Source organism: Argiope bruennichi, chromosome 7, assembly GCF_947563725.1.
Source record: "Argiope bruennichi chromosome 7, qqArgBrue1.1, whole genome shotgun sequence".
Classification (NCBI taxonomy): domain Eukaryota; kingdom Metazoa; phylum Arthropoda; class Arachnida; order Araneae; family Araneidae; genus Argiope; species Argiope bruennichi.
Window position 1 is genome coordinate 130,623,506 of NC_079157.1, and position 25,833 is coordinate 130,649,338.

General features: G+C 31.9%; 1 protein-coding gene across 1 annotated transcript in view; it reads left to right on the forward strand.

Annotated features, from left to right (window-relative positions):
* Nucleotides 1–21,933, forward strand: part of LOC129976160 (uncharacterized protein CG3556-like) — a 92,945-nt gene extending 71,012 nt beyond the window's left edge. The window contains exons 7-11 of the mRNA XM_056089589.1: nt 5,719–5,885; nt 10,754–10,955; nt 11,882–12,047; nt 18,588–18,775; nt 20,410–21,933. Coding sequence (XP_055945564.1) covers nt 5,719–5,885; nt 10,754–10,955; nt 11,882–12,047; nt 18,588–18,775; nt 20,410–20,474 — 788 coding nt within the window. The 3' untranslated portion in view covers nt 20,475–21,933. The remainder of the gene's footprint in view (nt 1–5,718; nt 5,886–10,753; nt 10,956–11,881; nt 12,048–18,587; nt 18,776–20,409) is intronic.
* Nucleotides 21,934–25,833: the final 3,900 nt, after the last annotated feature.

The following is a 25,833-nucleotide window of genomic DNA, read 5'->3' on the forward strand; positions in this document are numbered from 1 at the left end:
AAATTGACTAAGCCTCAGTTACTGCAGAGACACAAAATAGAGCGTTTGAACTTTGACCAGAAAGTCATGCCCTGGGACAACCAATGGTTAGAAATTATTTTTTCTAACGAAAAAAAATGTAATTTGGATGGACCAGATGGCTGGAATTTCTATTGGCATGATATAAGAAATGAAAAAGAAATATTCTCCAAGCGCCAATTAGGTGGAGGGTCTGTCATGACTTGGGCTGTTTTGCTTACAATGGCGTGGGCTCAATTGCATTCGTTAGAGGTAGAATGAATTCACAAGGATACCAAAATGTCCTAACAAATCATCTTTTGCCAAATGCTGAATGTCTTGCTGGAGAAAATTGGAAATATCAGCAAGACAATGAATCGATCCATTCGAGTAACAGCACAAAAAATTGGTTCCAAGTCAACAATGTTGAAACTGTGAAATGGCCAGCTAGATGACCTGACCTCAACCCAATCGAGAACCTTTGGGGTGACTTAGCAAGAAAAGTTTATGCAAATTGGAGACATTTTACATCAACAACAGAGCTTAAATCTACTATCGAAGTTGAATGGTATAAAACCGACCCCACCCTTTGTCAAAAACTCGTTTCATCCATGAAAACAGGAATATTTGAAGTAATTCGAAGAAATGGCTCTTACACAACCTTCTAAGAATTTGTAATTTTTTTCTTATATGTTATTTTCTCTGTTGGCCTTAAAGTTTTTACTCAGGCTCAAATATTCATCTGTATGTTCTGTAATATTTTCTAATAGTAAAATATTTGCAAATTAATTTTTCTACTTTTTTTACTTTTATTTAAGCTCATTAATTATCAATCAAATGGTATTTTAATTCCTCAGTTTATATGTTTCCATTTTCTCAAAAATTTTTACTGGCCTTAAAGTTTTTACTCAGGCTGTATACTGATCATATACTCATGCAATATGCCCAGGGAAAAAAACAAGCATTCGAAAATTTAAAAATGAAATTAAAAAATTAAATTTTTATCGCATTAGGTATAATTTTTTCATCAAAAAGGTTAAGTTTTTGGTGAAAAAAATTACATTTATTTTACATAACGATTTTTAGGCTCTAAAGCGCGTATTTATTTTTTCGTGTTTTCTCTTGCGTCGACAGTGTTTTTGCACTAATTATTTTGTATAATTTTATACTATAGAAGCATTGTTCACTTACACAAAAAACTTACTTGTGAACTTTTAGAATTTAGTTATTTTATTTTATAAAGTATTTTTTTTTGTATTTGATATCATTGTCCAATATTAAACATTTATAAACTACTGTAAACCTGTCCGATTCATTCATTTTAAATGCAATTAAAATATTTTATAAACATTAGAAAAGATCCAGAAGATTAAGAACTGTGTTAAATTCAAACTGAGTTCAAGTAACTTAAAAAATTATTTCTCGTTAATATATTTCTCGATTAAATGTAGGGTCTGCCATGTTGATGGTCATTCGAGTTATGATGAAATATACAGTTATTTCTCAGCATTCTCGCACGAAATGCCTTTGATCGAAAACTTGCTTGATGAGAAAGCGATCATTTCCCTCTCGCGGTTATTCCTTCATTAAACGGATTCTCATTTTGCTTTTGTGATCATTTATTATTCTTTAAAATTCCGAAATTTATATGTGCGATCATGTTACAAAACAAAGAAAATTAAAACTAGAAAAATCGGCTCTTGCTATCTTTGAAATTAAAGATAGCTTTTTCATTATTTTACTGGTGCGAATATTTGAAGTTATAGTACAGAGAAAGAAGTAAATTAGATAAAATATGGCCTATAACTAATTTTTACCATATTCGAATTTTGCATGGTTTGTTGAGAGCTTTTCTTTCCTCACGTTCTTATTTATTGTATATATGTATGTAATGATATTTTAAAATCTCAATGAAGCCCTAACTAATTTCCAAAGTTTTATCTTAATTCAGCACATATTAACTTCATTCTAGAATGTTCTCTTATTTCCTGATCGAATTCCACCTTTTTTTTTTATTTAATTAATGCAACAGAAGCTCTGTAAAATTGCTGACATCAACAAGTTCCCACACTCCGAGTGCGGGGATAAAAAATGATCGAGCTAAGACATCCCTAAAATAATAAATTATATTTAAAAGAAAATTTTTATATAATTTTATAATTAATTTTATATAATATAATATAATTAATTAATTAATTTAATATTTAATATAATTTTAATATATTTTATTATAATTTAAAAGATTCCTATAATTCCCTTACCTAAATCGATACGTGTAAAGAAATTCCTATCAGAATCTCATGGTATATAATCACGGGAATGAATTTTTCATCCGTTTTTCCTCTTTTCGCTCTTGTTATGTTTACATGTGCCTCGTCACTACTGCTTGCACAGAAATCAGGCCCCCTGGGATAGAATAAAAGCGAAGATTAAAAATTCAAAGTGTCTTCAGCCACGACTCTGCTTCAAAAATCATGTTTGCATGTATATATGGTGAATTAAAAAATGATAATTTTTTTAATGCTTCTCAAAAATTAGAATTAAAAAGTTTCTGTTTTCTTCTTCGCACCACCCTTCTGATAAAAAATGATTGTCATGCAGCAGAGAGAGAAGACGTGTTATTTTAGCCTAATCCCTTTTAGATACAATCTGATAAATCTAATGGAGCACCCACAATGCCCCGCTTTATCCTTCTGCGATAAGCGGGCCACTCCGTCTGTCTTCAACTCTCTGGTCGGAGGGCACTTGACCGGCGGGTCATGGGGTGGACAGCTCATCGCTTTGATGCGCACCGGCAATCGTTTCTCATGGGAAGGTGGTCGGAATAACTTCCTCGCACTGCTTTTATTTCTGATTCATTGCGTGCATTTCTTATTCATTATTCCTTCAAGTAGCGTATACAGTAAACGGTTCAAGTAACATATACAGCTTCAATCGAGGCTACTGTTGTTTAAATTATATTTTGATAATTTATGCATTTTACATAATGAAGAAATGCCAAACCTTGCGTACAGAAATACGATTCTTTATTGTTTGGCTAGGCATCGGGACACTTTAAAAATAAATATGCTGTTCTTTGGTTTGAAATAAACATTATTCCAAAAAAACAAACAAAAAAAACATATTGTTAATATTTTGGGAGTGGTGAATCCATATCGGTCGAAATGTTTTCTTAACAATTTCGGAACATTTCGTGATCTAGCATTTTCTAGTCCCGTATGTCTTTAACTTTGGCCCAAGAATTGGCTTACATTTTTGAGATAGGTACGTGAACAAATGACAAGTAATGAGAAGGTCGATTTTTTTCCCCTTTTTCTGTTTTTCGGATTGTCCCTTTACTGTTGGTTGCTTTTGAAAAGTATTTTATTCTTGAAAAGTATTTTATACTTGAATAATGCTAAAAATACACAAACATTCATATATTCTACATTATTTTTACATGTTTATTAAAAACTTATAAAAAAAACCACACTAGAGGGTTATTATATCCCTTGTTCGTTCCGCTTTATAAAGCCCCTGCATCACCTTTTGATTTTTGGGATTAGTGAGTGACCTCAGCTCTCTTCGCTCGTTCGCCATGCAGTTATGCACTTCAGTCAGTAATAAGAAATTATATATATATTGTCTTTATTAAAATTAAACTGAAATTATTTGAAACTGCAAGAAGTGTACATTAGTTTTCAATCAATTGATAAAAATTAATTTATCAATTTCTAAAATTAAAATTTGCAGTTGTAGAGAGATTCTAAGATGGTTAAAAATCGAAATTATTTACATTAATCTGTAATTGGTTATTTAAAGCTGCTCTATACACACACTATCTATTTCCCTACCTGGAGCGACAACAGACTGTAATGTTTCCCCTTTTCCTCATATGGTAATTGGCATTCCGACCAGATGTAACGTCCCCCGTTTTCCCACTCATAGTTAAGTACCAACGGACCTCCAGATGGAATCCTTCTCACTTGTAGAGTCATTGTATTTGGTCATTTGTTGTATCCAGATAAAGACCACAGACCACAAAGACAGATGTGCGTTTCGTCGTTTTAAAGCATTGTTGTCATTAAGAGTCGAAATCAGGTGGACTTTAGCCGGTGAATTCATTATAATTAACATGTGTTCGGGAAGAATCAGCTACAAAGATGGATCATGAAGAGAGATTCCTATGATCAACAGGATTGAGGAAGCATTGCTGAGCAGCTATTGGGTAATAGGGAACTCAAGTGCACTAATGAGAAAATCAGAGGCGGAGATTTAACGAAAATAAAATGCAGGATTTTTGTTTTGAAAAGAGAGAAGAGCAATGAGAGCCGCCGAAGGAGGAGTCGGAGAAATGTGGGTGTTCGAAGTTTTTCCTGATTTTTTTTTTGTGTGTGTGTGTGTGAAGCTCCGTGTGATTCGGGTTTCTGTGTTAGGATCTACCCCATACAGATCGGTGGATTTCTGGAGCGGCCCCATGGAGTAACCGTTTGAGTTAACAGCCTGTTAGCGTTTTTTTTTTTTTTTTTTTGGTTTTGGTCACCTATTTGATCGAGGAACTATTTCATGACTAAATTTTCAACTGTTGTGTGATTTTTGTAAATAATATAAACCTAAGTGGAACAAGTTTTTTTGTAACTATGTAAAGCTGTGAATTAAAGAATTTTGTTTTTTTGTTACGCTACTCCTTTATTTGATCGGTCAGGATCAAGACATTACAGACACTCAAGCAAAAGATTTAACTCGTAAGAAGTCCACATACATTTGCACTCGACTACAAACAGGATTTTGCAATATCAAACAACTTTTGCAAAGGTTTATCCTTTCACTTTATTCATTGTCAGGGATTGGAAGTTAAATTCGCCCTTAGAAAGTCCAATGCAATCCAGGATGTGATCCGGCGAAGCTGGATGGTCACAGCATTTTTTACAAGTGTGATGGATTTTTCTACCCACTACTAGTTAGAATACGCCATATTGAATTGAGTTTAGATCTTTCATTTTTGAGTTCACTAAACTGTATTAATATTTCGATTGCAACAGTGTACATTAAAAAAATGAGATACAATCCTGATGGCCTTCTTATATCTGCAACTCTTTTCCACACTGGAAGTGCTAGATTGGCTCGTGGCCCCTCTCATTTCAATTTTCAACTCATTCTTTAAGATAGAGGAAGATGGACATCATAGTAAGGTTTTCCATCCAGCTACGACGAGTTCCCGCGTTTCACAACGGCCCGGGTTGTCCGTTCTGTTAATTTGTCAGTTCATGTAGTGTAGATATGGCCAAATGCCTGTCAGCCTAAATAAAGACCAAGAGCCATATTCTAGGCTATAGATTTAATTACAGTTAAATTACATTATGTACAGGGGTTAACATTTGGGAAATGTACAGCTTTAGTGGCTCAAAAATCATTTCTAATACATCAACAAGCACTACTGAACTTGGTGTCCCCTATTGCTGTTTCTCTCTGCTTTTTCACACCCCGTCGCTCACTTTTTCCTCCTGTCAATGCTTTTCAGGAACCCGGGATATAATATTTGGCCAGATATCACCCTTTTAGGGCGAGAGGACCATGGCCGATCTTTACTATCATCTTCTGAAGCTGGAATTCCTTGATTCGTTAACATTTATTCTTTGTATCTTTTAAACATTTGACATGAAAGAATTTCGGAGTAAAATTACGTTATTATATAATGGCATCAAATCAGCGCAGCCAATTTCATTTCTTTTTTCCTTACAGATGTGCAGACCTATGCTCTACTGGCTATTTCGTGCTTTGCAGCCCAGAACAGTAGCCATGCCAAGGAATGGAGGACCATGAGGAGAGACGTCGCCAAGAACATCAGTGAGTGGCAGCAAGCCGATGGGGGACTTGGCAGCATACACAGTACGGGCCTCGCTCTACAGGCAAGTTCAAAATTTGAGGAAAGATAAAAATTCAAAATATTTGTGGTTTTTTTTTTTTAATGATGATTCGATGGGAGAAGCAAAAAAGTGATATCTTCTTACTTCTTTCGATCGCCCCTGGGGATTCTGTGGTCGCGCTGAGCAGGCTTGCATGAAAGTGGTAAGCCGCTCTCAATAAAGCCCCGTTCCGACGAGCCGTGGCCTTAAGGATTTAGTCATAGATCATAAATTCATTATTTTAATTTCATTTAATGCTGCTAAAAAATCTTTATTTTATTTAACAAACGATTTTTAACAATTTCCTGTTAGTATTTCATTAAGAAAATATACACTATTAAAGTCTAATAAGATATCATTGAGTGATTATTTCTGAAATTCAAAATGAATCATATAAATTTACCTAAAAATGTTTTATTAAAATGAATTAACTACGGAAATTTTCCTCTTTCAAATCAGACGTGCAGCAAGAAAATGAACTATCGAATTATTATTGTATTTTTAATAAATAGTGCCCAATGATGTTATGTGTAGGGCTCTGACGATTTTCGATTTATCGAAAAAAAATCGATATTTTTGAGAAATCGATTTTTTGATCCCACTTTCCGAAAAATATCTATTTACTGAAATTAAAATCATGATGATTCGCGATACAATAAATCGATATTCACAATTAATCTGCGTTTTCTTGTTACCGGTTAGCGTTTGTTTTTGTTGCTCTTTATTCTTATTGTCCTTCAAACAAAATTTTTGTTAATATTTCTATAAATACTTTCATATTCTAATACATAAAAATAGTTGTTTTAAGCATGTCATTTTGGAATAAATTTACTCTCCATAATATTTGTTATTAATGCTTTACTGATTTCCGAATGACTATTTTTTCGTCTCTTTTTGAGTTTGGAAAAAGTAAATGGAATAATTCATTTTAGTTGTATAACATATCTATTGTTGAAACTCTATATCATATTTAAATTAAATTTGCCAATAATACTATTAAAATACGAATAAAAATTTATGTAATTCATGTCTAAAATTATTTTTTCAAGGCATCCTTTTCATAAGATATGAATTCATAATTTATTAAAACTACTTCATTTTACTTGCTAAAGACATTATGACGTTTTCCTTTTTATTTTTTTAAAAATAAAAAATAAAAAAAAACTAAAGGGTTTTTTTTTTTTTTTTTTTTTTTTTTAAGTTAGTAGAAAAAAGAGTAGGATTAAAAAAATATTATATTGGGAAAAAAATCAATTTTTATAAATTGTAACATGCAGATATTGCTTTGACATTTATTAACGGGTGGTTTTAACAAAATTATTTTCTATATTCAAAAGAAAAATATTTTTATTATATGAATTGAAACTTCCTTTTATTTGTAGTCGTTCTGATCAGTCAATAAGTTAAGAGATGCTATTTATAACTTATAATAGCTATAAATAAATAATGATATTACGATATATCGAAAAATATCGATATGTATTGGACAATAGATCGCGATGAAATTCGGGCATCGTCTAGCCCTAGTTATGTGAACAGTTTTCGTTCTGTACATGAGCTCTTTGATCAGTGCTTTTGAAACATTGTGCATGAGAAATTCTCTGCAAATGAAAACACAGCTCTAGTAATAATTATTCTAAAAAGAAACGGCGTAACTTAATCACGTAAAAGCTGCTCCCAACTGTCGAAAGGAGCTCATTACAGAAAAAAAAAAAAAAAAAAAAAATGAATATCCGTTTTAAGGTCTTGTCGTGACAGCTTATTGCCTAGATTTACTAGTTTCATGACGATAAAAATATTTTTTGATTCATTTATTTATTTTCAAAATAGTAAATCAGACACTGTTTCTTCGCAGAATCCAGTTTTTGTTTTGAATCTCATGAGCTGATAATTTACGAATGAAAGGAGAAAACATTTCCATTATTTGTACTTCCGTGAGCAGTTCTTTCTTATACTTCATCAAATGTTTTTTTTTTCCGCGTGAGTTCAAGTGAGTAATTGTCGTTGAATTCCAGTATCTTTTGATAAATTTTCATTTTGAAGTCGCGTGATTATTTTGACAGTTAATTATTTAAAAAAAACTTCCAACTTTCTGATGTTGAGTTTTCAAGAGAACTGCAAATTGGACAATCATTAGAAGTAAACTGATGATTTCTGCTTGTGAACAATTTTATCATAAGATGATTGATGAAAGGATTTACATATTTTCATAAGGATCAGATGATTCATTAAAATGTTATTGACGGATTTTAATTACGCGGCAAATTTTATTTAGATTGAAAAATTCAGATCAACAATTTCTGTGTATCAATTTTATAAGAAAGCAGCGTTCGTCCGTCCAAAGTATCGACCTTTTAAGCTGTAAACAAATAATATGGAATGCATTCTTTAAAAATTTCCGCCTTGAAATTAAAATGGGAATTAAAATCCTACTTCAGAGTGAATGTCAAAATAAAGCAATTTTTTAAAAATCAATTTTAGCATTGCCAAAAGTACGCGATTGAATGCTGTGATGGATGAGTTTAAATTTCAATATAACACCAAGAACACATTTTCAGATTGTACATTATTTAAAAAAAATATCAAAAATAAAGAAAAAAAATATGTGGAAATAAGAATGGTATCTTAAAAGAAAGATAATGTTTCAAACTAACACAAAATCCATTTTTGTTAGAGAAGGCATTAGGAAAATATGAACATCAAATTCCTGGGGCCTCAGTGGTCTGCTTGTAAATTCTCGGTTTCGGAACAGGAGGGTTTCAGATTGAAGTCCCGATTCCATCGAAGAATCGTCGTGTAAAGGGCCTGGTGTTTGTTAAATCCGTCTCGGCCAAATGTCCTTCCCCTGGTGTGGTATGGAAGCTTGGGTATTGAGATACCAGCCCAGGTGTAGTCCTCGTCATCTGAGGGCGGCTCAAAATTCCATCTCAAAATAACCCTAGTGTTGCTTTAAAAACGGAACGTTAATATAATTAAACTAAACTAAAACTAAAGTCTATCTCTCCTAACGAAAATTAAGTCTATTTTCATACTCGATGAAATTTTCTTCTTGATACTTATTTCTGTTATCTTTATTTCTTTTACATTTTCTTTCATCTGACTTTCAAATCCTCTTCCGAACATTTTTAATAATATTTTGCAACTCCATTCATTAGTTTATGGAAGTTTTAAATTAAGTGCACCCTAAAACCGTTCGATGAAGCAGTCTTAATCGTTTGTACGGTAATTTGTTTACATTTGATTGTTGCCAGTCTTTTATAAGAATATCCTTCTAGTATTAAATGAAAACGAAAAATAAATAAATTTTTATTTTATTCCTTTTGATATTAATTTACGTATAAATATCCTTCTAATATTAAATGAAAACGAAAAATAAATAAATTTTTATTTTATTCATTTAATATTAATTTACGTATGAGTTTTTGAATTTTTTTAGAATTAATATAAAATGAAATATTTTTGAATACATCGTCTTTTCTATAAATTCTGTTTGGATGCAGAACATTCTCTGCCTTGCTCCGGGCACTATAAAAGGCGAGCAGTCCAAGCCGAAGGCAATCGTGCATAGAGCCGTCGAGAGTTTTAGAATCGCATAGCTAGTCAACGGCGAATGAGTTGGATCAGTCCAGCGAAGCGTTAGCGTGGTGTGAAGCTCAAGCAATTGCTGAATTGAGCTGTGTGTCGAATTTTGGAGCTTATTATAAAAGCAGAATCGACTCGTTCGAGGAGTAGCCAATCGCATAGTACTGAGTCGGCAATTGGATACAGCTAAAGCGAGGAGACAGTGGAAATTTGCAGCCGTTTGGAGAGATCGTAGAGTGTAGCTGCGAAGATTCCCTCCCCCTGCTGAATTCTGTCTGGCCGCTTTGTGTGCTGTGATTTTTGTTAGCTACCGATTACTACTTGTGAGTTGCTGTTTGTTCTAAGTGTGCTGCTGTGTATTACTTGTGAACGCCCCGGCTGTGTATTTGTTGTCTGTGTCTTCGTGTTCGAAAATTTTTTTCATTTATTACTGAGGTCTGTTGATTGTGTTACACCATACACCCACTACAAGCGAACCCGTTGGCTTTACGGACTTAGTGAAGGACGCTCCGTAACAATATGAATGCAGTGCAGAAGGGAACTTGACGTTTTGTTTGGTTACCCAATAAGTGGCCGATGTTTTCTCAGTTTGAAAATAATTGCTTTGATCACTAACCCTATCTGATCTTGAAGAAGAATTCTGTGACTTTTGCCTGCTACTCAACTGCATATATGAAACTGAATTCATATGGTTTGCCATTTATTACAGAAGCAATGACACTCAGGTAAGATATGATGATGTGAAAACCATCGTTATTTAACTTAGCTTAAGATTTGTAGGAAGGATGCGTGTTTTTATTCTTTCTATGTACTATTTGTAAGTAAATATTGGGCATCGTATGGATTTTTCGGAAATACATTTCACTTTGGATACTATTTCGGAAATACATTTCACTTCGGATACTATTTCGGAAATACATTTCATATTTCACTTTAAAAGGATTTTTTTTTAATTATTAATTTCCTTATAATGACTGAAGTTTGCTTAATAGACGAAGCAAGAGGAGAGATCAATATTACATTTCTAGTTCAAATGGAAGGGAATAAAATAATTTCCAGCTCTCCACTCATTATTTCCAAATTCAGCGTTGTTTTTGATTTTTTAAATTTATATTTCCCAACCACTAGTTTCTGAAGCTTTGTTTTTAAACCTTCACACAGATAAATGCAGCAAGAATTTAAAAGCCATTTCTAATTAGGACATTATTTTGAATGACGTACATTAACCATTTTTTAATTTATTTTTCATTACTGCTAGCTTAAGTTATCACTCATGGATTTGAATTTAGGCCCTGATTGCTGCCGAGGAGCCCGGCACTGAGACCGCCAAAGGTCGAGCTATGACCTACCTCTTGATGAACCAGAACTGGCAAGGTGTCTATGGCAACGAGCTCGACAATTACTACGTCATGCCTGCCCTCAACATGAAAAGTCTCGCCTCTGTACATCACAGGAAATGTAGAGCACATGCTCACGATACGCAAGGCATTGGTAAGCTCTGTGCTTAGTAAAACCTGATTGGAGTCATTAAGTATCGTCATTCAGAAGAGATACAAAAGCATAGCAGATGCTTCAAACTGCCTTTGTTGATCTAATAAACTTAAAAGAACCAGCTTAAAAGCCTCTATACCCGGAATCGGATGGATGGCACAGGCAATAAACAAGAAGGACCATTAAACACGAATTGCAGTTTGAAGTGGTTTTTAAATTTCCAAGCACTTCTTCAAAACCTTTGACGTCATTTAAATCAGTAATACTTAAAAATTGGAAATAAAGTCACTTGTGCAGAAAAATTTCATTTTTCCCGTGATTATGAATCATGTTGGAAAAATAATTTGTTAAATAATATGAATGCTGTTACAGAAATATTCTTAAGTATGTGATTATAAAACAAATTATCAGAGATTAGATTATTGTAATCGTCATTCTGATACGAATGGATTTTGCAAAATTCTTTTGTTCCTAATAAAAGAAAATAATTTTTTATATTAGCGTGCAAACACTAATTTAAATTATTTTCTTTTTCAATGAAAAAATAACTTTGGAAATTTTTTTTTGTCTAAAAAAAACTATAAGAATTTCTTAAGAAAAAAAAAGTTCTTTCGAATTTTGTGATGTGCAATAATCGTAGATCATTAAAATATACGAAAAGAAAACAATTTTTGATGAATATTTATTGTTAGTGGCATTCTCGTCGATTATTTGAAGACTTTCGTTGTAACAGTTGCAGCTTGATATCTCTTCTGACTTCTAAAGTAATAGAACAACGAATATAAAGTGCAAAGAGGTATTTCAAAACATTTGTACTTTTTCAAATATATATTGGAGTAAAGGAATTATTTATTTATTATCTAAAAAGGAAATTTCTTTTTACTATTTTTTTTTTAATTTTTCGTGATTAAAATGTGATTTTTCAGAAGGAGAACGTTCTTCAGCCGAGAATGCGAAACACACGATGGTTCATTACTCTTTGTGGATAGGAGGGGACAAAAACGAGATCCAGACCCTCACATTAGCAATGCCTCGTCATTCCAATTTTCTCGACGTCATGGAAGCGGCTCAAAAGCTCAATCCGCACTTCAAGTATGTTAGCTTCTTCCTCTGTAAGCAGATCATAGACATTCCGACTGTTATTTCCGACTGAACTTTACCACATAAACCTGCAATCATATTTTGAAATGGCATTGTAGATCTGAAAAAAAATTCTCACATTTTTGCCATTTAAAACTTTCCAAGTTTCTTTTATATATATATATATATATATATATATATATATATATATATATATATATATTTAGCTAACCTATTCTACAAATGGATTTACCATTTAGTTAAAAACAAATATTAAAGAAGCCTCCTTCTCGAAAGTGGGTTTATTTACTTTTTAAAAAAATAAAAGTAATGATATAAGTCTTTGAATGTAAGTAGTCTGTTCTTCTATATTGATTCATTTCTGTTTATATCTTCAAAACTGCAAATGAATTTAGGAACTGAGCTCCCGAATACTATTTTCTTCACGTTATATTTGAATATTTTGTGAGTGGTTTTAAACAATGAAACGTAGTTATATCAATTTACCTTCATAAAACTATGTTTGTTTGTTGCCTATCCCCCTTGGAGTGAACTCTAATTCACACCAAGAGATCGGTGGAAGATGGGTGCAGTGACTTTTGAGGATAAAGACCTCTGAGTGCCCGAGGCAGAAGTCTGATTTTAGCACATATGAAGATGAACTCACACATTCGCTTGCACAACCTCTTTTTGCAGGGAGGCTTTTTCACACACCTCACAGATAAAACACAAGATATACAGCAGCATACCCGAACTAGGACTCGAACCCGGGACGCCCAGATTACGGGGAAGACGCGCTTCCCATAGGCCAGGACACCATCTTAAAAAAAATATGTCTCATCTATGTATCATTAAATATGGAAAAGCATTTATTAATTTCATCGGTCTCATTTTCATTTGACACAATTTTTTTAAAAAAATGTCTATTTTTTCATTTATAATTTAAAAATAAAAGAATTTTTATATGCGCCGAAGTAGTTATCAATAAATCAGTTTATAATATCATTACAAATTAATTTATATTAGCTGTTTTCGGCGATCAGTTGAACAGTCATCGTGTATACATTTAAAATAATTGACAAAAACAAGGACTCAATTCCCCAGTTAAAACCACTTTACTGATTTTGACAATTCTTATTTCATATAAAAATTATTGATAAAAGACGTCTACTTGTATATTCTCAACTGCTCTCAACCCCTTCCATTTTTGAGAAAAATCTCAAAAATATTATTTCATGATTCAACCTTCATAAGAAAATACTTTTACAGAACTCTGTAATTGAAACTACTAATTACATCTCATAATGTATTGATTTCGTCAATTTTTTTGTCGTGTGAATGCTAATGACCCCTAGCAATATCATCAAGAATTGCCTGTTCTTTCTGCTGCGTTTTAAAAAGATATTACAAGTCCCGAGCTTTGACAGCTAAACTGATTTTTGTCGATTCATTTTGCCACTTTGCAAGCGTCGCTAATTAATTAATAGTATTTAAAATATTATTATGGAATCTAATTTAAAATAGTACTTGTCGAATAGTATGGAATCATAATTTAAAATAGTACTTGTCGAATAGTATTGTGGAATCATAATTTAAAATAGTACTTGTCGAATAGTATTGTGGAATCATAATTTAAAATAGTACTTGTCGAATCATAATTTAAAATAGTACTTGTCGAATCATAATTTGAAATAGTACTTGTCGAATCATAATTTAAAATAGTACTTGTCGAATAGTATTGTGGAATCATAATTTAAAATAGTACTTGTCGAATCATAATTTAAAATAGTACTTGTCGAATAGTATTATGGAATCATAATTTAAAATAGTACTTGTCGAATAGTATTATGGAATTATAATTTAAAATAGTACTCGTCGAATAGTATTATGGAATTATAGTTTAAAATAGCATTTGTCGAATAGTATCATAATTTAAAATTCTGAGGATGCGAGAGGAAAACCACTGATTATTTTGTGCTGTGAAATAAAACAAGCGGGAACGGTCTCCTCAAAACTTTTTATCATATTCCCTAATAGAAATGTGGTATCCCAGATAACGTCTTGCTTGCGAAATATTAAAAATTGGCGTGAATTTAGCATGTTTGCTTTATACATCTTGTGATTCTTAGTAAGCGTTTTGTCAATTAGTCCCTAGCATATGATTAATAGTATCTGGAAACCGAATTTCTAATTTTCGCGTGTTTTCCCAACCGATTGACACATAAATGCACTTATAGTCACCAAATTACAAATCAAATTTGATATATTTATGTCAGTGCGATTTTTGAGCTATCGCTTCTACATATTTTTGAAAGCACAACTCGACAGAGGATCAATTCCTTGTTGAATTTGATTCAGAATTTGATGAGAGTTCACAATACAAATGTTAAATCTGTATACCGAATTTTATTCATTTAGCTCTCTTCGTTTTGTAGTTACCGTGTTGATTTATTTTCGAGTAGCTGAACAGACAAATTTTTCTGAGCGGATTATGTAGAAAATTTGAAAGAAATCTACAAATTTGGTGTAAAGACCTTCTACTAAATTTCATCTGTCTAGCTCAAAGTGGTTCCTAAAACATTTAGATTTGTCAAACTCTCGAGTACCGAATTTTTTGACGATGGCAATATTTTTTTTAATACTTCCCATACGAGAAAATAAATAAAAAAAAATAAAAAAAAAGGAAATCTCAAGATTCAGTTGAATGAAGAGCTGAGCTTCAAGTACACTGGCTATTTTGGTTTTATTTTCACTGAATCATAAATACTTGCCGATTTGCGTACTTAAAATTAGCTGGTTCATTTTATATACATAAGAGGGAAAACTTCATGACTCTTTAATTGCTTTATATTTTTATTCACGCGAATAGTGAATTGAAAAGCTCCTCAAATCCGCATTCAAGCTGCATTGAATTTGCTGCGAAGAAATATCAGAATATAATCTTTTCATCTTAAAACTAACATCCTTTGATTCAAAACTAACGAATTAAAAAAATAGGCCCCGGTTGCAATAACTAAGAATATGGTAAAGGAGGAATAAAATGGTATATCTGATAGTGGGATGCCTGCTGTGAACATTGATCTGTTTGTTCATCTAAGTAAAGAAAAGGAAAAAATAACCGAAACAGGTATTTTAAATTTGACTCTTTCACACTGTAGAGTTAATCAAAGGATTCGTTTATTCGTTTTTATATTTGATGACTCCATCTCTTTCTAACTTCGATTAAATTAGTTAACGGATAATTGACGAATGAGAAGGGTCATGATGTGGAACGCATTGTGCCATTTTTGAAAAATAAAAAAGGGTTTTAACATCACAATTTCAGTTTATTGAGAGATAGTTAGAATCTAAAATGAAACGGCCTAACAAAGAAGGCATATTTATCTGTCAAAATTAGCTTCGGAAGTTCTCTTACCAAATTCCTTGTAAAAAAAAAGAAAACTTTGCAATTGCGAGTACAGTAACGCTAGTATAATAGCATGCAAATAAAGTGACTTGTGCGAATTATATATTATTAAATGCCCATACATAAAAAGCATTCGTTCTTTCCTTCAAAATTAGTTAATATCTTTCATTTTGATAAATAAAATAAACTATTTAAAAAATTATGTTTGAAATGTTTCATCATTTCCATTCAACAGCCATTCTGTAAGCGTTCCATCAATATCCCTCGTTTAAGGCATTGTGAAAAAAATAGCGCGCCAAAAGTATTGTCATGCTGGTCAGATGAGTATCACTTATTCTTAAATTTGTTTGATAAACGTAATATAAGATTGGTGTTTTCGTAGAAATCGTAACATCACAAAATGATGAGAAAAGTGAGCATGATTTTGATTCCAAGAAGATGATTCATAGATTTCATTTGCTTATTTGAAATCTTCAACTATTTTCAGATTAGAGTCACTTAAATAACCATGATTTAAACAATCCATCATTTGAACTGTTTCAAACTAATGCGGAGCTTTGACCTTCATCGAAATTGTTTGAGATGTCAATCGTTCCTGTTCTGCGTTGTTGAAAAAATACCGACCCATGCAGACTTGCCATTCATATTGTTTGCAATTCGGGACATTCTATTTCGTGAATCGTAGACAGTTTCATGTAAAATCATGTTTGAAATAAACATGCAATGGTGAAAGTCTATAAGCTTGTATGAATCATTTTGCGATTAGAATTCCATCAAGATGTACTCCATCATCCGTAAACATCTTATACTATTTTGATCATTTTAATGTTATTATCTATCATAGATAATTAGTTTAATTGTGGATTAAGTTTAGATGTTCTTTTCTTAAACCACATAGCAAACAAACAAAAAAATATATAAAAAATAATAAATACAGAAAGCTTAAAAAAAGGTTTTAATTGTTTATGAAAAGGAAAAATAATTTTAAAAAATCAAACTATGGAGGGGAAACCAAAAATCGTTTTCTGTTCTTCAAGCTTTTGCTATAGGAGAGTGCTTCAAAGTCATAGTGAATATCATAAGTAAATGGGACATTCATTTTGTTATGTATAACTCTCATATTCAAAAATTAAATGGGTTTGATTCCAATACTTTTTTCTAGGCCTTTTGCCATGACCTCCTCATTTTTGCGTTAAAACCTTTTTTTTTTTTAACGCATTGATAAAAAGCGTTTTTTAAAAGAAGTTTTTGAAAACATTTTTTCATTCTCAAGCATTGCTTCACTGTATGTTATTACACCTTTTTATTGTAATTCCGTATAAACATCCCCAGTCTTCAAGAAAATCTGCCCAAATAATCCATACCTTGGCAAGCGAATTGCTCAGAATTGAGCCATTTTTTTAATGAAAAAAAAAATTTTTTTTTAATTGCAAAAAATTGCAATTGTAAAAATTGAAGTAATATGTTCATTAATTAAAATCTGATATCTCACAGGATTGTTTTTATTAATTTGCTATGAAATTGTAGTGTATATAATTAATTTATGGTATTCTATGGATGGTATGATGATTCGAATGGCACTATATTCTCATCTCGTGTATCCAGCAAATGTTTTCTCTGTCCATTTTAAATGTTCTTTTAAATGTTCTTCTATTCCCGGAATACAGATCCCATCTTTCGGGCATACGTGACGCTTAGCGTATCCGAAGAAAATTGGAAGGATGACCCCATGCATTTGGCACAAATTCAAAAGGACTAGAAATCAGTGACTGCATTTGTCCCTAATTGAAACCTATCGAGAAAAGAATACCCAATTGCCTCCAATAAATGGAATTTAAAAAAAATCAGCCTCTGGTGACAGATGTCACGTCTGGAAGAATCATCCACGGCCGGCTTAGAAAAGAGATAGATAACGTTGGATACTTAGATATAATTATAGATTGTAGCAAACTGAAGTGATTGCGTACGGAGCTAAATTATATTAGGCTATTTTAAAGAAATTGGAGTGGTCAAATTTAATTTATCTTTTGGCGTCCAAAAGTGAATTTAGACATGAAACAAAGGGAATAGTCTCCTCAAAGTTTTTCGCATACTCCCTAATAAAGGAGTTATCCCCGAAAACGCCTTGCGTGGCATTGGCGCACAATAGTTACGAAATATTCATCTTTGGCTTGAATTTACATTTTTACCTAAACTATATTATAAACTTTGGTGATTAATACTGGGCATGTTATTATAAATATCCGAAAATCGAATTTGGGTCAAAATCGCATGCCAAATGTGATATATTAAATCATTGCGTTTTTGTCTTATCGCATTTATACTTTTCTGAAAGTACAGACGGACAGATGGTCAACTCCTTGTTAGATTTGGTTCAAAATTTGATGAGTGTCTACAATATAGATATTAAATCGGTGTACCGAAGTTTTATCTGTTTAACTTTCTTCGTTTTATAGTGATAGTGTTCACTTATATTGGAACAGCTAGACTGGCGCGTGTATAAGTCTGTCGTGGTTACAAAGTCCTCCAAGTTCAGAGTAATATTACTGGGGATACTGGATCAGGGGTGATCGTTCTCTGATTCAGGTTTAAATTACGATCTGTGGGTGAGTGAATGGAATGCATGCATAAAGTCCACCCCGTAAAAAGGATTGTGACGCGTGAGTATCTAAGTCGTATTCTTGGCTCTAGTAACTCTAAAAACAAGAGACGCTCACTCGACTTAAATCGCTGACAGATAACTGTCAGCTGGCTTGTAAAGTGCCATAAGTCACAACAACAAATTTCATTAGAATTAATTTTTATTAATAATATTTACTTTAATGCCCAGCATATTATTTACAAAATTGTTTTATTGATTGCAAAATTGAGTTTATTACAGTCAGTCGCCACTATTCCTTGCTGCAGAAATGTCTCTAAAGATTTTCTTTCTTCTAATTTCCATTACATAACGTTAAAGTTTTTAAACATAAATATTTTTTTAAGGATTAAATTATATAAAATATTTTTTCCATGTTCGACAATGACTTTATAGGAAATTATAGAATTCTTTTTGAAATTGTACAGAATTTTCCTTAAAACATTGGATCTTTTTGTGCATTTTCTGCTTATAACGATACTTTAAGAAGATGATGTTGTATTTTTAGACATGAATTTCTGACTGTCGGCAAGAAGACCACTGTTCATGCCATTGCCGGACGTCATTCGGACATAGAGCGGGGCGTCTACTGGACTCTCTACAGAAAAGTGCCCGTTCCATTCCGGCCGAGACTGTCCAACACAACGGCAACAGAAGCACGTCTAAAGCTACTTGGGGCTAAGAGATGGACCAAAGGTATACATTCATTCTTCACTAATAGTAATCATATTTCTTTATTCTCTCTTACTACCAGCATGTTTGAAAGTTACTTACGCAAAATTGTATACTTATAAAGAAAAAAGTAAAGCTTATTTTTATAATATATCAGAATCAGAAAATATCTCTTCAAATTTATAAAAACCACTGTTTAACGGCCATGATTGCGTATTTAACAAAATAAAAATGTTGCATTTTAAAATGAAGTCAATTATATACATTGGTGTATTATATACCTGGTGTTAGAACTAATTAAATTCTGAATCCTTCCTAAAAAATCGAAAGAAATCTGTCAATGTAACATGAAAGGTGTTTTCATTTTAATTATTTAAAATACTAGATTTCATTATAAAGTATAAAATGATCGAACATGATGCATTTGAAAAAACTGCTCGATTGAAGCATCAACTATTGAAGCACTTTGAAGTTCGCAGTCTTTGGGAAGCTCTAATGGATGTCATGACCTGCTCATTTGACAGCACTCTTTTCATCTGTTGATCCAGTGAGCAAAACAGTGGATTCTGCCGAGGTGTGGGGTATGGCAACAATGTACCAATTGGGTGGGGAGCGATCAGCCAGGGAGGGTATTCCAAGTTTCTAGATAACCTGAAACTCAACATAACGAGGAAATCTAAAGTGAAGAACAATTATGCGCCTTTTCAGATTGTATGAAAATAAAATCTATAACTAGTCTAGAGTAATCTTTTTCACTCCTTAACAATAAACCAGTCACGAGTTGTTTTATACTTATATAAAAATAATATGACAGTCCTATCTTCTATAGAAAAACTAGGAAGCAAACAGATTAGGGTCACTTTGTTAATGAAATAAATCTTAATGGCCTGCTAAAACGATAAATGTACCTACAGATAAAAAATGTCTGCCAGTACAATCAATCAACGGCAGTTTCCAACGCTCTACGTTATTGAAAAGTTAATTATCATGTATTAAAACCGAAATGTACTGTCTTTGAATTATTCTGTTGTATGCTCATTAGAAGTGTATTTAATATTTGGTTATGCAGGGATTGTCTTCGTACAAACTCATTTTTTATATGGCAACATAGCATATATTTAGATATAATGGATAGATATAGTAATTCCTACTTTCCATTGAAATACTGCAGAATTTCTGTATTTTTTTCAGTATTTTTGTGTCATTTACATCCGCACGTTTCTAGATGAATACGAAAAACATTTAAACCTTTAAGTTCATTCACTTCTTTCTATTTCGCCTGCAGTGTTCTCTAACGCAGTACTCTGACCTCATCACAGTATATACAGAAATTTCAATTCATTAAAGACATTTCATGAAATTAAAAGATGAATATAACAGATATGATAAAAAAATTAATTTATGATTTTATTTGAATGAAATAACACAAAATATTTCTGGTAGCCTCGATTCAAAAGTTCCTAATCAGATTAAAAATAATTCTTCCCATGCAAATTTAACCTGCGCAGTTTATCTTCTCTAAAAGTCCTGCGTACGACTTCCATGCATATTTCGCTGTGTTCCATTGGATCCATCTGTTGCAACTCACCATTTATTTTGCAGAAGATTCGTGACGCAGTGAAGATAATCGAAACTCATTTTTTAAAATTTTGTTTCAGATCTCCGCAAACTTCACCCAAGAGATGGAGAAAACCTCGCTTTCTGGTACAAGCCTTACTTGTAAAAGAAAAACTGTTTCCACTTAGTCTTCCAAATGTCCACATATATTTGAAACGTGTGAGAAAAATAATATTTTGGCTTTAAACTCATCAAGACTTTCAACGTGTGATTTATGTTCGTGCCTCCGTTAGTATTGTATTAAACTTGAAAGATAAGACGACGATTTGATAGCATTGTCACCGTTACTTTATTGAGCCATTTTCACAATCACTTGAATGTGAAATTTTTGAATTTTTTTTTCCTTTCTTTCTTTCTTCTTCTTCTTTTTTTTTTTTTTTTGATATTTGTAAATGATTTTTTTGTGTCTTTATTTTGTTTGGCAGCGCTTTGACGAGTGTTTTCGAGATGGTTTCTTAAATTTAATTAGCAATGTTAGTAGATGGCAATCCAAGTATCAAGAATTCATTTTATTTGACAAAACCTCCTTATTATTCAGGCGGCTAACAATTTCGAATAATTGAATGCTTTTTGTATAATCCTTTGACTTCACTTTTAGTTTTACCCATTTGCTTTCCATCTACTTATATGCAATTATACTGTTTTATAATAAGTGAATACCTTATATTATTAGAATGCTTCTTATGCATAAATGAAGGAGAGAGAATTCTCTGTACCGTTTTATAGAAAATTTTAAACATTTTAAAAGAATGAATCGTTTTTATTCCTCTTATACCTGATTTATAAAAGTGATTTGTTAGTAAAAAGAAGGGGAAAAAAAGTATTGGTCCCATTATATGATGAAGTTTCATATTCTTCCAAAATTAGAAATGTTACATACATTTTATTTTTAAATTATTTTTGAACAATGCACAGATATGTTTACAAATGTAATATCAAACTCGAGTTGATTTTTATGTATGCTTAGTTTCGTGAGAAAATAGTTGATTTGAGTAGCATTTTTGATTTTCATGACCATTTATTTATATTTGTTGGAGACAAATGAAGCACGTAGAGCTTATTTTTCTAATGACAAGTTACATTTGAAAAAAAATATTTGTCATTTTTTTTTTATAGAAAATAAGTTGCAAGCTCGGTTGTGCTTGAAATGTAATGTTTTTCACATATACAGAATTTTTTTTAAACATTGTGCATTCTACCTCATCTCAAATTTTTTCTTTCCTTTTTTGTTATCTTTTCTGTGTTTTAGAGTAATTTATTTTAGACCTTCTTTTGAGACAATGGTAGCATTAGAGGAAATTTCAAGTTTGTTATTTCTTCGTCCATCAGTTTCGTTATTTTTTTTTATTAATCAAATATAATTTGCTGAAGATTTAGCGAAGCTTTTTGTGATCTGAGCTCAAGTATTTAGTCCTTGGTATTGTGTCGTTTATTTGATTCATATCCGAAATTTTTTGTAAAGTTTATTTGTAAATATTTAATATGAACTATTTTTATATTTTGCTTGTATACTGGGATGTATAGAAACTTGTGTTTTGTAATAAATGTTGTTTTCTTGAGAATAATTTGATTTTCTTTTATACGCTTCGTAAACTTAACTATTGTTTATTTATTCCCCTCCGTGTCCTTTTATACAGAAATGGGCAAGTCAGCTAGGTGTAATGAGTTTTATAGTCGTTTGAGATCGTTTATGTAGATGATCGTTATAGTAGATATGAGATCGTTTCTACTGACGTCTAAGAATGTAGAAGATAACATTTCTAAGTGAAAAGAAAAATTCAGGAAGGTTCATTTTTCACATTCTTACCATAGTTTCATTTTCACGGGCCATTAAAAGTGGAAAATGAATGGGGGCCCAGATTTAAGTTTCTCCTTGAAGTGGGGATGAATTTAAGAATGGATTGAATGGATTTAAGAATTATACTATAATGCTTTTGAAGATTGGATATTTATTGGAAAATACTGAGTATTTAGGGTTAAATAAGGAAAAAGCGCTTAGGATAGTAGAAAAAGAAATCTCTTTGTGTCTTTCTTCTTTACATCATTTTCCCGTCTTTGCTACATCATTTTGTAATTACAAGGAAACGAAAAAGTTCTTAATTTAACATAATTTAAATATTCCAGAATTGGATTGCAGAAAATGATTTCGACAAACACGAAAAACTGCGACCTTTTAATACAGCTGGTAATGCTGGATTGTCCATAAATTTTAAAATCTATCGAGATGAAGAAAAATTATACTTGTTTCATCTACAAAACTATCATGATCATGTCATCTAAAAGCATCATTTTTCGGTATCTTAAATTATTCATCTGAGTCATTTGCTTTCGTTATGTTATGAAGATCTCAACATAGAAAAGTGGCAATCTTTTCCAACAAATGAAAGCTAAAAATGTTGTCTTTTAGCTACAAAGCAATAGAAACATCATCATTTGCAGTTATGTAACAGGAGGTTGTGCATTTATCTTAAAAGCGTGGCTACTTGATTCCATGATGTTCACAATGTGTTTCCGTGCAAAATATGCCTCAAAACAATCGCCAAGCGTCTAGGGCAATTGGCTAATTTAGAATGCTAAGACACTGCGCTTGGAAATGCCTGCCTTTATTGTCTATACTAATCATAATGATGGATTTGTTTGTTTGTGTGTGTCGGCACTCTATGGATCATATAATTGGAATTAGGAGCAATTTTTTAAAATTTTTTAATTAGAATTTTAATTAATTAAAATTAAGTTATAAGTTAAGTTTTCCGCGATACCTTCCACAAATATTAACTCGCAATTTTATACGGTGCAAATTTTTGTAAACTTTAAATTTTTTTGCCTGATTTTCAACAATAATGACATTATTGCCCGGAAATTCTAACCGGTTTATTGTTTCATAAAATATTTAATCACCTGATTTTCTTCCATTGTTGAAAGCTAAGGAAGAAGGGTTCTGTTAAATATCAGTGTAGTTTACAAGACAGATAAAAATTGAAGTTACAGTATCTCGGCATTCAGTAGATAAATGGACCAGTTATTTATATTTTCAGTAGAACTATGATGTTATGGAATGGTATCCGTTTGAAAGGTTCTTGTATATAGTATAAAGAACTTAAGGCAATTATAATGGCACGGCTTTAAAGTCAGACAGTTTGGCGGAATCATAGACATGAAGTTATATCTAAATGCAAAGATAATCAACATTCCGGGCAAACCAAGTTGTCGCCTGAGGCGACTAATTAAAAAAAAATAGATATAAGATGTGATTCTCATGCTGTATCCAATTAGGAAGTTATTTCAACAAATGAATGACATTAAAAAAATCTCTCTTATAGAAAATATTTTATTTCTTGGATTATCTTATTAAAACATACCTACCTTCGTATTCAAACGCAACTTCTTTCTTATAGTGAGAATTTAATTTTTCAAAAACTATAATCACACCGTGACATGATGTGTGCCGTATGTTACCATACATATCATCAATAAATGCAATTTCTTAAAATGTTAATATAATAATATTTAATGGTTGAATACTGTCTGTTAAATTAGGTCAAGAGCTCCGTAGAAAACACCGTTGAACTTAGAGCTACCAAATTTGTCATGTGATTACAACTTGTGTAGTTGGTCTCAATAATAAAAGGTTTATTTTAAAATTTTAATTCGAAATTTATGAAAGCATATTAGCTCTTCTATAAGACCTTCAAAGCATATTATAGCACAAAACTAAAAATACTTTAACATATCTTAAAAATAGAAAAAAAAATGTCCCATGATATTAATTATATTTTCGCACACCTTTTGTTCTGTTTTAATAATTTTAAGTCTATTTTACAATGACACTTCTCATTGTTTTATGCAAGTAATTACTTGCTTTATACCCACATGCGTTATTGCATACATTTCTGTGTGTTTCAGCTTAAAAAAATAGTATAAAAATAAGTGAATTAAGCCTAAAATATTATTATTCCGTCAAGATATTTCGAAGTAAACGTTCGAATCTCTTTCCAATTTTTTTAGAAGCCAGTAGTCGTATTTGAATCATCAAATTTTAAAACTTGTTAGGAAATTCGTTGGAAACTAACTCTTTTAAAATTAAATCTAATAATTTTTTTTTTAAATTTGAGCTGTATTCATATAAGCAGAAAATGGAAGTCATCTATTTCAACCCAACAATAAATTGTCAAAAATTATCCAACTCATTCACAATTCAATTATCAAAGAGACGGCTTGTTCAGTTTCCTTTATTGAACGATAAATCATTCTTCATAAACATTATATGAATGTCATCATCATTCATCTGAGATCATTCACTTCAGATACATTTATTTTGAATGGCCATCATTACTTATGAAAATAATGCAGTATGAAATTATTTAAAGAAAAAAAAAGACAAGAATATTGTTAGCTTTAACGATTAAAAACGATCAAATAAGAAAAACCTTTCCTTATCTCTAGTGTTTCCCCAGTGACCTAGAAACGAAGGTCTCCATTCCGACTACAATTGAGCAGTTGGTGTCAAAAGCTCTCGACTGCAGACAAGAACGTTAGCGAGGTTTTTTTTGTGTGTGTGTGTGAAATGTTCAAACCGAGCCGCTGTTCGGCGCCAACAGACATTTGAGCTTTTGCAGCAACAAAAAGCGATGAAGTATTTGCTGGCGCTGATGTTCACTGGTGCATTGTTATAAGGCAGACTTTATTCTGCAGTAGAATAATGATTCTCATTATTTCAGATCGATATTGTGACATTTATTCCTTTTCGGCAAAAATATGTTTTTACTCTTTTCAGTCGCATTAAAAAGGAAAATTATTTGAAATTTAATGCTGGTATATACATTGACGCTTAAAATTAAGATAATTTCCATTTTTGTTCTATTATCTCAAGAAGTATTGGATGGATTTTTAATGAAATTTTTATGTACACAGCATGGTATAAAAAAAACGTAATAAATTTATGACTCACTAAGTTGCATCCTGATAGAAAGCGCAATACAGACGTTACAAAATGGTACAGATCTATTTTGATTGGGGTTGTTTTCCTTTCTTACAGGCACAGAGTTTCCAAAACGCGAATTCATTAAGTAGTCTCTGAGCACTTGGGGTAGTTTCTCCAATTACTCAAGTTCCAGAAAAGAGAGACGAATATGAATTCCCGTTTTTTATAGTGTCTAAGATAGGCTGTATATAATTTAAATGCATCATCCTTAATTTTTGGAAATTCATTGACCAGTTTGAAACACATTTTACCATGGTTAAAAACAAAACCAAAGCCTATTGTGCCCCTGAAAAAGACAAACAAAGGACTTTAAGATTTCATCCCGATATTGGTTTTAGAGTGTCTCATCTCTTCGATGGAGGCCTGGCGGTAAGATCTCAGCTTCGGAGCCAGAGGGCTTCAAGCTCGTGACTCGATTCCACCGAAAAACCGCCGTGTAAGCGGGTCTGGTGCATGTTAAATCCGTCAGGGCTAAACGTCCTCC